General features: G+C 41.5%; 1 protein-coding gene across 5 annotated transcripts in view; it reads left to right on the forward strand.

Moving 5' to 3' along the window:
* LOC110520933 (talin-2) overlaps positions 1-7,518 on the forward strand; it is a 154,908-nt gene extending 147,390 nt beyond the window's left edge. For 3 of the 5 annotated variants that reach the window (XM_036975461.1, XM_021598375.2, XM_036975465.1), the window contains 7 exons: positions 713-718; positions 1,243-1,367; positions 3,188-3,313; positions 3,409-3,471; positions 3,600-3,782; positions 3,890-4,015; positions 4,921-7,518. In XM_036975461.1, coding sequence (XP_036831356.1) covers positions 713-718; positions 1,243-1,367; positions 3,188-3,313; positions 3,409-3,471; positions 3,600-3,782; positions 3,890-4,015; positions 4,921-5,049 — 758 coding nt within the window. In that variant the 3' untranslated portion in view covers positions 5,050-7,518. The remainder of the gene's footprint in view (positions 1-712; positions 719-1,242; positions 1,368-3,187; positions 3,314-3,408; positions 3,472-3,599; positions 3,783-3,889; positions 4,016-4,920) is intronic. The other 2 variants (XM_036975472.1, XM_036975478.1) reach the window with 1 other exon arrangement.
* The last annotated feature ends 6,692 nt before the right edge of the window (positions 7,519-14,210 follow it).

The following is a 14,210-nucleotide window of genomic DNA, read 5'->3' on the forward strand; positions in this document are numbered from 1 at the left end:
AGGAGCATAGTTCGACCAGACTACTGCATTCTGCAGAAACACGATATACCATTCTGGCTATTTATTCAAGCAATGTACATTTGTGTGCGTGCGTGTGCGCGTGGGCTGGAAACTTATTGTAGCTGGAAATTACAGATTTATTTTATGGAACATCTACATAGAGGCCCAGTACAGAGGCCCATTATCAGCAACCATCTCTCCTGGGTTTTCTAATGATCAATTAGCCTTTTATAATGATAAACCTGTATTAGCTAGCACAACATGTCATTGGACACAGGAGTGATTGTTGCTGATAATGGGCCTCTGTACACCTATGTAGATATTCCATTTAAAAAATCAGCAGTTTCCAGCTGTAATAGTCATTTACAACAATAACAATGTCTACACTGTATTTCTGATCATTTTGATTTTATTTTGATGGACAAGAAATGTGCTTTTCTTTCAAGAACAAGGACATTTCTAAGTGACCCCAAACTTTAGAACGGTAGTGTAGTTCGGGTATAATGTGTATATTTAGGTTTTATATACAGGGCACGTTTGTAAAATAGATCTAGGTTTCAATATATCTTCCCTGTTAAAATAAAGGTTCAATAAAAAAATAAGAATATTTTGTTTGGGTGAGAATTGGATCCCAGTGTACAGCCAAAGACCCACTGGGGTTATCCATTTCACCTCTAATGCCTCTTCTTTCCCTCTCTCTATCCTGCCTCAGATGGGGGTAAGTGAGAGATGGGGCTGTTTGGTTCCTGCAGATCACTTTTCACACAGGCACAGAGGGGAGGTAGAGAAGGGGGGAAGGGTGACTGAACAGATTTCCCCAGGGTTCAACATAATCTGCAACAACATCATTCCATCTGCTTTTCCAAGCTGTTCCCAAATAGTCCCGTTTTATGGCCACTTTAAAACCTATAAAGAGTGTCAATAATCCATTGAAAGTCTATTTCTTTAAACTCTTATTTAACCGTATTTAACTTTGAGGCATTAGAATCGCTATAGATAGAACATGGAGTGGAAATCTGATCTGGTTGGCTTTGTATGTTCAGAGGTGTAATGCTCGTTATCATTGCATGTGTGGAGTTGTTTGTGTGTTGTAAATTGACTGGTGTGATGTGGATTTTGTTATGTGCGGTGGCATTTGTATAGACAGGGCATAAGTGAACTGGCTCTGTCTGAACTGGGAATGTATTTCTGTGTTGTAGGATTTGTATAATGTGGTTATGACCTCTCGGTGGTGTGGTTTAGGGTCAGAATGGGTGGACCCCGAGGACCCCACTGTCATCGCAGAGACTGAGCTGCTGGGTGCGGCAGCCTCCATCGAAGCCGCAGCCAAGAAACTGGAGCAGCTGAAACCCAGAGCCAAGCCCAAGGTAGGCCTACCAGTCCCCTTCTCAACCACCTCCAACACCTCTCTCCACACCTCTCAGACCAGACCTCCAACACAGAACACACCTATCTACTCAGGAAGGCTACCTTTGCCAAAGATAACAAAGGTTCACATTGACTTTAAAGTACAGTAATTTGTTACAATCTCAGAGCTGAGATTGTGATTTGTTGGGGGTGAAATGGGAGTATTATGTGAACTGTAACCCACCTGTAAAACGATGCTGACTCAAGACAGCCTACTTGTGTGTTCTGTGAGCTTGCAGAATGTCGATGTATTTATGGCCGTTAGAAGGTGTTGTCTGGGGAGCAATCTGGTGTTTTTCTAGAGATTCTGTAGAGCCGTGTTGCCAGGAGACAATTACATTACTGGGACCTGAAGCTTATGTTGGAATGAGTACACATTTGTGATCGTCTGTCTGAAACCTATTGAAGGAAAGGTCATCATCCTCCTTGTTGAACCCATTTCCTTTGTTTAATTACAGCATTCGTTTTTTTTTTTGAGTAAAATAAGAAGGGCCTTTCTCAGCCCAAGGTGTTCACCCACTTTCATGGAGTGATTTTGCACAACCCAACTTTACTGATCTTAAACTGTAACAAAACTATCTCTGTGAGTACTTGCATTGTCTGAAATTTGATTACAAAAGTTGAACAGTAAGTATGTAAGGTGTGAGCTGTATACATTTGTGTGTTTGTTTGTGTGTGATGGTGTGTACATTGAACCTCCCAATACTCTTCCTCCTTCTCCTGTAGTGCTCTGTGGTGTTCTTGTTTTGTGTCATTGGTTGATCAGATCTGGTCCCTCTCTCCAGCTCTCTGGTGCAGTAATAAACATGGCTGGAGAATCTCCTGTTTTCATAAGGGACTTTCTGATAGCCCTGCAGTCTCAGGTCCAGACTTCAGCAGGGCACATTGTTTATGAGAGGGGGGTGTAGGGAGGTTTGCTTCTTTTGAATGTCAGTATCTGTCTGCCCTCTAGTGAGCTGTTAACAATGGTGCATGCCATCTTCTTCCACAAGGCAGAGAGGCAGGGCAGAGGTTTTGAGGTCTTTGTTTCTATCATGAAACAATCATTCTTACCAGCTACGGTTTACGAGGTTTACTGCAGAATATCGTAGACCTCAAAATATCAAGCCCATAGTACAACTTCAGAAAGGAACATTGAATAAAACATCTAAATCAGAGTGAACCATGTTTCCTCTAATGACGAGGTAGGGTCTGTGACTATTTACAACCCCTCCTATTCACCTTCTACTCCCTCCTTCCATACTTTCCTCTCTGTGCCCCTTCTCCCCTCCTTCCCACCCTGTAGAAGGACCTCTCCCGCCCCAGCATGCTTCACTCTTCCTCCATTCTCTTGAGATTTTGTAGACCTGGAAGCCTTCTCTGCAGGCCTCTGTCTGATATGTTTGATATATTAGGTTGTTATTAAGTCCAACTATATATCAAACATATTCCTACAGTGTCCCGCCCTGTCTCCAGCCACGTGTGCCTTGTGTGTTGGTGCTGCTGGCATGATCTGTGGTCACTGACTGATGTCACTCCTGTCTCAGTAGACTACATTATTTATTTCCCTTTTTAGAGGTGCTTCTGTATCTTGCAAAGTGTTTTGTTTGGATTTTCCAACCGCAAACAGTATTTGAAGATCCGTGGAAGCATTCCCCATTATGAAATGTGTTGGTGGATGTGATTGGCCAGTAACTCAACATGCCACCATAAAACAACCAATTGAGTTTGTTTTTTCTTATTTCCACAAGATATGGCCCTAAGTAAATTTCCATGGTTAAATGTGTGCTTTTGCTTTTAGCAAGCTGATGAGACGCTGGACTTTGAGGAGCAGATCCTGGAGGCAGCGAAGTCCATAGCTGCAGCCACTAGTGCTCTGGTGAAGTCTGCTTCTGCAGCTCAGAGAGAGCTGGTGGCGCAGGGCAAGGTCAGTTACAACTGTTTCAGAATCATAAATGTCTGAATGTCACCTCAGCAACAAAAAACACAAGTCTGTGAAATGTCTCTCTCTCTGCCCTCCAGGTGGGATCCATTCTTGCCAATGCTGTGGATGATGGCCAGTGGTCACATGGTCTCATATCTGCTGTGAGTTTCCATCATTGTTTATTTTTTACATGTACTATTAAAACCGAACTTGATTGTGAAACTGTGCATGGTGAATCAATGTTTCTGTCTGAGGCTGTACCCTGATGTGTGGTTGCTATTCCCTGTAGGCGAGGATGGTGGCGGCAGCGACCAGTAACCTGTGTGAGGCAGCCAATGCCTCAGTCCAGGGCCACGCCAGTGAGGAGAAGCTCATCTCCTCAGCCAAGCAAGTGGCAGCCTCCACAGCCCAGCTCCTAGTGGCCTGCAAGGTCAAAGCTCAACCGGACTCCGAGGCCATGAGGAGACTACAGGTATAACCCTACTAAACACAACACAACCCACTGGGTTCCACTGCTATTTCCCTGACTTCGCCTCTACACAATATGATGGCATTAACCATGGGTTCTGTATCCCTAAGGCTGCTGGGAATGCGGTCAAGCGGGCATCAGACAACCTGGTGAAGGCGGCTCAGAAAGCAGCCTTTGACAAAGCTGATGACCACAGTGTGGTGGTCAAGACCAGGTTCGTGGGTGGCATTGCTCAGGTGAGATTTTAGAGTTTATATTCTGAATACCCTGTAAGTGACACATTGAAGTGTCACTTCAATTTTACTTTGGATTTTCCACCTCTACCTTTTCAACTGTTCCCAGCTTTGCTGCCTTCACATGCAAATGTTTCCTCTAACTAAATGGTTTTGAAATTGAGGTAGGCCACTACAGTATGACTGAATAGAACAACAGCTGCGATTCAAATCTGTGGTTTCGCATGCATCCACAGCTGCCTGAACATCAAGTCCCTTGAAAAGTTTTCACATTCTTGTGGTTATCCACTCACTTTTCATCCATGGCCATATGTAATTGAAGAGTGGATGTCTACTTCTTAGCCTAGGGCTCCCTTCTACCTAGGAAGCTTTGTTTTCAACTGAGGAAGGTGATTGAGTGTCTTCCAGAAATCATGTTGTGCGTGCATTTGTGCGCCTGAGTGTCCGTGCGTACATGGGTGTGTATAACACTGAAGGGCTTCTAGCCAGCACCCCTCCAGAGACACTTTCCCAAAGCGGGTCTCTCTCAAGTGGGCTAGTCATAACCCACCCGCTGCCATCTCCCAAATCCACAAGAGCTCCTTGCTTAAGAAAATAAATAGATACTTACTGCATACTTAAATTTAAGACATTCCACCAGTTACCACAGAACAGTTATGTTAATTCTAGGTTTTCTATAACCCGCTTTGAAGAAACCTACTGTGAAATGGAGTATGAGCAGTATTCCAAATGTTCTGAAGAAAATATTTTCTTTGTAGAACTCAATCAAGTCCATATGTACACTAAAGGGACTCAAGGAAATGGTTTGACAATTTTATTACCTGTTGGGCTTGAGTGTTACAGGACACATTGAAGATGAGCAGACTAAAGCGTGTATTTAATATTTAACCCTTTCCTCCTCTCCTCAGATCATTGCAGCTCAGGAGGAGATGCTGAGGAAGGAGAGAGAGCTGGAGGAGGCCAGGAAGAAGCTGGCTCAGATCAGACAGCAGCAGTACAAGTTCCTGCCCTCTGAACTGAGGGAGGATGAGAGATGATTGGTCCAGAGGAAAGTTGATGGACATCAGATTGTAACCTATTGTTACACAGAGATGTAGCTGACACCTGTGATTGGCTGTTTCTCTCTCACTTACGGGTGGAGTGTATAACGTACTTGGGCCAGGCCTGTTTTATGAGAGGAACTAGTGCCTGTGTTCAGATGCGTGCGTGTGTGTGTGGATGTGTGTGTTTCACAGAGGATGATATTCACAGTATGACATATAAGGACCAGCTGGATACAGCTGTACTGTATTAGCGGGGTTAGGACCTGCAATCTGAAGATTGAGATGGATTATCTTACTGATTTTATGGTAGGATACATGAATAAGGACATCAAAGTTAAATGAACATTATTGGACCCAATAATGGCAAATAATATTAATACTTTCAGCTTTCATGGATACATCTCTAAATCTGTTGAAGGTAGTTTAAAACATGTAAAATAAAAATGGGTAGCTCACTCCAACTGGCACAGCTGACATAGGGATCTATAGCTTAAGTTCCTCAGACAGCATTCTAAGTGTTGGTCGAAGTATTGCTGTACTCCAATGCTTCATTTCATCATTGGCCTGCATGCACCATTATAACTAAAACACATCAATAAAGCTACTAACCAATAGTGTAGCTTATAATTGGGCATTTGTAATATGTTAGTATATGAATGTGAGCTTTGGATTTGCTGTTGAATAGGTAAATGTTTGAATTTTATATACTGTATTTAATGTGATAGAACTTCATCTTCACACTAAAATCATAGTGTCAGTGGGTCTGGTCTGAGTGGATAGTAAAGCCAACAGCAGACGCTAGTACATCTTACAGCATCATAATACCTTTTACAGTAATAATTCTCCAAGTAATAATTATCAATGGTGTGTGAGTAAGGTGATCACTGCCTCCTTCCTTTGGACATTCAGCTGTCACTCATATTTAAGGAGCATAATGCAGTCACGTGCAGAGGGTCATTAAGGGGCTAAATCTTGGGGTCTATGTGCGATCCTATCTGTAATGCTTGTCAGACTAGTATTCTCTCCCCCCACCCCTCACACTTTTTCTGGGCTGCCTGCTGCAGGCACGAGGAGGCTCAGTTTACATTCTTTGTCATGTTTGTTCTCTCTTGTCTCTGTTTTAATTCCAGTCTAATTGACAGTAGCCAGAGTTGGTAGTTCCACCATACACACGCAACAGCAAAGCTATGCTCCGTTTGGCCATGCCCTTTCCAGCTGATGGTGTTTATACTTATTACAGATTCCATTGAATTTGGAAGATGAGCTTCTTCTTGTGTTCATGTTCTTATTGTTACTCTCGGCTATGATCATAGCAATACATTAACACTCAATATACTATATCAGATTGATGAGAGTGCAGCACTGATTGGAATTGTTTATGCAGCTGTGTATGGTGTTTTTACTCTTAAACAGCACTGAGATGGCTGGTATAACCTTATGCACTGAGCAGCGCAAGCAATGCCTTCCATGTTCAACCCTTCAGGATTACTACTAATGCTCTTGTCAAATGTAACACGTGATGAAACTATATACAGTCCAGTCCTGACTAGGAAACTAGTTAATTTATGTTATTACAGTATTGGTGTAGTATAAGGTCATTAGTATTGCTTCCACTCCACCACCTCAACCCCTTGTTGTCAGTCTCTGGTCTGCATTGTGTACTAGTGCCTTAATTGATTCTGCTGTACCAACAGCTCAAGGCTGTATCTAAGCCTCATCCTTCTGGATGAGAACATGTCTCTACCAGCCTTTCGCAAACTCGGTCCTCGGACCCCAAGTGGTGCTGCTACACAGCTGATTCAAAGCTTGATGATTAGTAGATTTTTTTTGAATCAGCTGTGTAATCCTAGGGTAAAAACCCAAATGTACACCCCTTGAGGTCCTGAGGACCGTGTTTGGGAAACCCTGCTAGTCTAGTCTAACCATAACTCTCTAGGTCTTCAACTACCACTTAGTCCTATGCCATAACACAATGTATTGCCTTGGCTGGTAGCCCATCTGCCTGCCGTAAACCCTGCTGGTATATAAAGTGCATCCATGGGTCGTTTAGGTTTTAGACTATATACGAAAATTAACACACCACTGCATTCCATGAGCATGTGGCAAGTTATTGAACTCTTAAAGATGGGAATTTGCTCTGCCTTGATATTCATTCAACATACAAGTAATCCTTATAAATAGGACTAATGAACTTCCTTGTTTAATTGTTAAACCACTATAAATTAGTTTTTATTGATAAATGTAATGACTATCCTGAGATAATGTATATTGTCTAAGCAATTTGTCTATAAGCATTAATTGAAATAGGAAAAAAGACTAGCTGTTATTCAAATGTAGGTGTTGTGCTTTCTTTAACTGAATTTGTTTGAAAAGTTCAAATGAACTGATACTCTATGTATAATATTTATCTGGTCACAAATGTATTTTTTATATTCACTGAAAATAAAGAGTTTGAAACAAGCATGGCCCAGTTTGTTGCTGGTCATTCTGATTAATGTACTGTATGTATCATTCATTCTTGAACAGGAATCCTGAATTGCCTGAAAGGGAAGTCGAATTGAATAGCAAAGCAAAGACTTTATCAGCTCACCAACATTCTTTCCAGTAGAGGTCCCTGTTAGTCTTTTCAATGCTGCGGTTGGGGTCACTGGTTGTTCTGAGAACTATGATGTAGTACTGGATGGCCATTACATTGCAAATGCAGTCAGCCAGACCAAATATGGTCATACAGTATATGCTTTATTCCCCCTGGTTCACTGAACAGACTGTTGTGGATACCATGCAGGGACTGGCTGCTATTTTAGATGTTTGGATGTGCTGGTGATGATAGTTGGTATTTCAATTCACTTTAATAGAATGCAAGTATATGGAAAGGAATTGCCCATTTCTATATTATTGCTGATATTAAAAAGTCCTCTGATGTTTAAGTGATGCCATGTACTGACTGATTCTGTTTCTAGTAGACCTGACAATGGCAGTGGGCACGTTCTCTTCAGGTGGCCATTCTTCAAGTCAGTCTGGAGCTCACGTGCCAGTCCTCACAGTGCACAGCCCTGATTCTTCACAGGACAGGCTGTATGAAATATGGTCAGAGCCGTGTTGCCCAGCAGTACAATACACAGAGCCAACCTAATGAACGCCATATTTGGCTGTTTGAATGTTTGGGTCTCATGTGAGGCCTGACCACACAGTGGAGAGGGAAAACTCAAGCCATGTGTTCAGCAGGGAAGGGAGTGCCATTCTACCACAACACAGACCAGAGGAAGAGGAGGATGTTTGTTTGGGGAGCTTTGGCTCTGGAATTGGGCTATCAAAACCTTCAATGGGATATGACTAATGCTGTGTAGAACCCACAATCTTCAGTGTGTATGTCCTCTTATTGTCATGAACTTCATGATTGCAGGCTGATTAGGAAACCGCTGTATTAGAACTGAAATCAAGTTACTGGCTATTATTATGGAAACGTTTTCTGCCACCAGCATGAATATCATCATGGCTCCAACATGATTGCACCGGTGGTGTGTATTCATGGATGCCAAGGGAAGCCGGGCTTTCCAAAAAAGTTTACAAAAAAAACATAAAATAATGTATCTTTCGTCTGTGTTTCATGATTTTCCTTCAATTCATACGAGATTGAATGTATTTCACAGGAGAAAGCATCCGAGCGAGCAGAACAGCGCCCCGCTGTCACTCTACGTGTAGACCATCTATCTGATGATGTCCAAATGAGTGTGACATTGTTGCCGCCCATAGCATTGAAGGCAAGGGAAGCCAGCAAGCATTTGTCCTCCCATGATAAAAAAATCTTTAAAAAAATAGCCAATCAGAGTTGAGCTATATTGAGTGAGCTCAACTGTGAATGGTACTGGCGAACCAAAAAATTGTGTCTTGGGAAGCCAGTTTGGATTGTGACGTCACTCCTATCAAATCCCATTGAGAGCACACATCATTGACAGAAAAACTTGAATTGTTGCATCTCGTTGTGTTGTTTTTTGTCCTCCAGTAGCCACTAGTTAACAAATTGTCCCTTTCCTAAATTAGCCATGGATGGAGACAGGGATTTGGATTTCTCTCCCCATACTGGTCAATAATTATAACGGCAATTCAACCATTAATTCATACATTGTTGTGCCCCTGGCCTGAGAGGATGAAAGTTCAATATTTTGCTAGTCTAATGTTAACTGGCTAACGTTGCCCACTAATGGAAGTTAGGCTAGCTAGAAGGCATTTTAGCCAGGTAGCCTAGGACAACAAATAAGTGTGTACTGTATGACAGAGTGATAGACCGCTTCATCAACATAAAAGAAAAGAGGATGGCATTGGCGTTTCTCTACATGTTTTTATACTTGCACGAACGCAAACACGCACCGAAATCAGAACCATGGACAGGCAAATCATATTTAGCTTACGTTGATTGGACTTGTTTTTGGTATCTTTTAGTTGCTACTGTATTAGAGTAAGCAGTGGTAAGTTGAAATGGTGCTGGAATAGTGGAGAAAGCTCCTGTTTTCTTTGCGACTTGCACTAAATCTCTGTGGTTCTAAATCAATAGCTGTTTAGTGGTCAGAAACATTACCTTTCTTGCCATGCTGTAGGCCATGTAACTGACTGTTACTGTACATGCAATATGCTTTGTGGACTTCACTGGGCAGAGGTTGCTATCCAGTTTTGTGATAGAACAAAGGTGTTCTTGAATTTATTCTGCCACTGTGTCTTCTCATTGTCTCTCCCTTTTAGGCCTATACACTGTATATCATGGTCACAAGGCATATGAATAAACAGGTTATGGAACAAACAACACAATTATCACAACACATAGGTTGTAATATGGCTTGGGGGGGGGGGGGGGCTTGGCATCCCCAGTGATTTTACACACGTGCCGCTACTGGATTGCACTGATAGTGACTGTTTGTTTCTATATTTTTGAACCCCTTTCCCTCAGGCACACACACGCATGTCAATCTTCACTCTTTCATACTCTCTTACTCTTCTTGAGACTTGATCAGGTCGATTTCAAAAGTAAGAGTGGAAGCCTAGAGAGAAAGACATCTGTTGCTGTTATAATGTAGATGTGGAGTTCTTGTCCACTGACCCCTGTCAGTCCTGCTCACTCGTATGAAGGCCAGCTGTTCCTGGCAGTGGTTATGATGTCAGATCGGTTACATGAGGGAGTATGTCATTAATAACCAGAGGACCTCCGAAGGCCCTCTTTGGGCTCCTAGAGGCTCACGGGACATCCAGTAATCCCAGGCACCCACACCAGGGAACTGTGACCTTCCAAATGTGTTACATTAACAGTGCGGGGTGTTTTTATTAGAGGGACTATGGCTTGTGCCGTGCCTAATCCCCACAACATGGTAGCCATTTACTCCCTGCTTCGTTCCATGCTCAAGTTCACAGAGAAGAGGCCATGTCAAGCCATGGCTAAACTGGATGACAATCGGTCAATGTTTGGATTTCATTTTTTGCAGAAAGGTGATATTTATCAATGTGCAAGTAACTAGAGAGGGGTTCATACGCACTTAACCGATTTAAAGTATGTAGCACTTCAAACACCTTGTAAAAGCAAATATCAGAATTGTGTTGCTGACTATGTTTAAAAAGGGTAGTTCAGCCATGTTGTATTATGTAAATTAAACTGAACTGACTCAGAAATGTCTGACAGTGTAAATATCTGGGAGTAGATGGATCTAAATTAACGTGCTAAGGAAGGTCTTGGTAACATGTCTTACTGTCATTCCTGATGATTGACTGGAGATGGTACCAAGTGTTGAGCAGTGCGATCCCATAACATTTTTGATTTAGATCCATCTATTAATTAATTATGTAATTTGAAATAGCTTTATATTAAACATTTACTGTATATTGGTCTATTAGTCTATTGGTGGTATTGCTTGTTCAGTTCTATTGGAAGACTGAACATCATTAAGAGATCTATACAATGAGACAGCACAAACACACAAAATTCTTGGGATAGAAGAAACCCATTGTCTGTGAATGGACTCTGTCTGGTTTGCAGAGACTTATTCTCATGGAAACCAGTCCAAGATAAGTAAGGCTGAAGTTGGACTGAGTTCAGATGGCATACTTCTCATTTACAGTATATCCATACTGAAGCAGTAACTGCTCAGAGACAAATGTATCTGGTTCTACTGCTGCTTCATAAATTGGAGAGAGAGGAAGCAGAGAGAGTTTGTAAAAAATACCATGTCAGGAAAGGAATCTTTTTAAGTTTGGGCTGGGCCTTTTTCAACATCTTGGGGCCCTTCAGACGTGATGTTATTTAGACTGTTCAAGTGTAAGCTCTGAGTATGTGGATTGAAGTAAAATGTTAAATGTGAAACTAAAGAGAAAATCAAAGCTTATGAAACAGGCAAAAGAGCAGAAATCAGTATTGGGTAAAATGCTATGTAGCACATTTTGGTCCTTTTCGTCAGGATGTTCCATTAACCGCAGCCCAGAGCCTGAAGCACACGAATGGTGGTGGTGTGGTTTTATTTGAATTGGCTCCTCAAAGCCAAATTTCAGGGCGATTTGTTATGATGAAAACCCTGACAAGTGCTGAAAAAAATTCTCCAAACTTCCTGAAGTTTTTTCTCTTTGGTCCTTGTCTGTTTTAATTATATTTTTACAGCTGGTTTGTTTTGTATTTCTTCTTTCTCACTGTAAATTGTCTACCTCTTTTTAATGTCACAATACTCTTATCTTTGACAATGCTCTTATATACTGTACCATTAAGCATTTACAATTTGGTCTTCTCTACCTATAACTCTGAAATAGCGAAGTGATGTCTTGACGAAGTCCTTGAGTGAGATCATTGTGTTAAAGTGAGCCTGCAGTGAATGGATGACTTTTAAACACGTTCCGTCTTCTTGTGTGGACTAAATGGAATCTGCTTGGAAAGGTATTGCTCTTCAACATAAACCCAGATGACAGCAGCTTATGGATGACTGAGAGGATTCTCCTGCTGCACTACACATGACTATGTTAGGCCATCAATGGGGGCTCGCATAACGGCACTGGCTTTCACTCAGCCAGAATACGAGAGTCTTCTCAAGAGTACAGGACATAGTTCCAATGATTTTATAACATGGGCAACAGTCTATTCTCTTCTACATTTTGACCAGCTCTCACACTCTCTCTCACTCTTCTCCAAAATGGTAAAATTACAAATGTGTGTGGTTGAATTGACAAGCCATTACATCTGTCTGTTATACAGCACTATTTGTACAATTTATTTGACCTTAGACCAGGTATGAGCAACTTTGATGGGGATGGGGGCCACAAAAAATCTGAATTCACAAGGGGTCCCAGTGGCTAGTGGGTCTGCGTACCCATATCAATGCCCACACATGCAGTGAAAGCCGGTCCTAGCCTTTTGGGGGTCCTAACCTATGAAACAGAGAAGTTATATAAAGAATAATAGTACAAATCTTTGGAGCACCTTAAATTAGATTTTGGGCAAAAAGGCAAACTCCATAATTCATTGAATCAGATGACTCATTCATCACAAAACCCACTGATATTGCCAACTACTTAAATGCTTTTTTAATTGACAAGATTAGCACACGTAGGCATGATATGCCAGCAACAAACGTCGACACTACACATCCAAGTATAACTCACCAAGTTATGAAAGACGTGTTGTCATTTTGATTTCCGTAAAGTGAGTGTGGAAGAGGTGAAATACTTATTGTTGTCTATCGACAACTTGGATGGAGAAATGCTGAGGATAGAGGACGATATTGCCACTACTATTTACAATAAACAAATTACATTTATGTCTTTACACCCACTGCTATATTGTGGATAAAGACTTACCTGTCTAAAAGACCATAGAGGGTGCTCTGTAATGGAAGCTTCTCCAACATACTGTAATCCGGGTAGAATCACAAATTCCCCATGGCAGCTGTCTAGGCCCCTTCCTTTTTTCAATCTTTACTCCCACAATCTTTGAGTAAAGCCAGTGTGTCTATGTATGTAGATGACTCAACACTATACGATTCAACAACTACAGCGAGTGAAATCACTGCAACACTTAACAAAGATCTACAGTTAGTTTCAGAATTGGTGGCAAGGAATAAGTTAGTCCAAAATATTTCAAAAACTAAAAGCATTGTATTTGGGACAAATTATTCACTGAACCTTAAACTTCAACTACATATTGTAATGAATAATGTGGAAATGGAGGTGACCAAACTGCTTGGAGTAACCCTGGATTGTAAAACTGTCATGGTAAAAACATGTTGATACAACATTAGCTAAGATGGGTAGAAGTCTGTCCATAATAAAGCGCTGTTCTGCATTCTTAACAACACTATCAACAAGGCAGGTCCTACAGGCCCTAGTTTTGTCGCACCTGGACTACTGTTCAGTCGTGTGGTCAAATGCCACAAAGAAGGACTTTACAATTGCCTCAGAACAGGGCAGCACGGTTGGCCCTTAAATGTATACAGACCGCTAACATTAATAAAATGCATGACAATCTCTCATGACTCCAAGGGGAGGAGAGATTGACTTCACTACTTGTGTTGACATGCTGAATGCACCGAGCTGTCTGTTTAAACTACTGGCACACAGCTCGGACACCCATGCATGCCCCACAAGACATGACACCAGAGGTCTCTTTAAAATCCCCAAGTACAGAACAGACTATGGAAGGAGCACAGTACGACATAGAGCCATCACTACATGGAACTCTATTCCACATCAGGTAATTCATGCAAACGGTAGAATCATTTTGTATTCTAGATATGTAGTGGTGTAATAATGGTATATGATGTACAATGCATTCGGAAAGTATTCAGAGCCCTTGACTTTTTCCACATTTTGTTACGTTACAGCATTATTCTAAAAATTATTAAATACATGTTTTCCCTCATCAATCTACACACAATACCCTAAATTTACAAAGTGAAAACAGATTTTTTTGAAATTTTTGAACAGTTATCACAAATAAAATACTAGAAATAACATATTTCAGTATTCAGACCCTTTGCTATGAGACTTGGAATTAAGCTCGGGTACATTCTGTTTCCATTGATCATCACTGAAATGTTTCTACAACTTGGTTGGAGTCCACCTGTGGTAAATTCAATTGATTGGACATGATTTGGAAAGGTGCACACCGGTCTATGTAAGGTCCCACAGTTGAC

Source organism: Oncorhynchus mykiss, chromosome 1, assembly GCF_013265735.2.
Source record: "Oncorhynchus mykiss isolate Arlee chromosome 1, USDA_OmykA_1.1, whole genome shotgun sequence".
NCBI classification, from domain to species: Eukaryota; Metazoa; Chordata; class Actinopteri; order Salmoniformes; family Salmonidae; genus Oncorhynchus; species Oncorhynchus mykiss.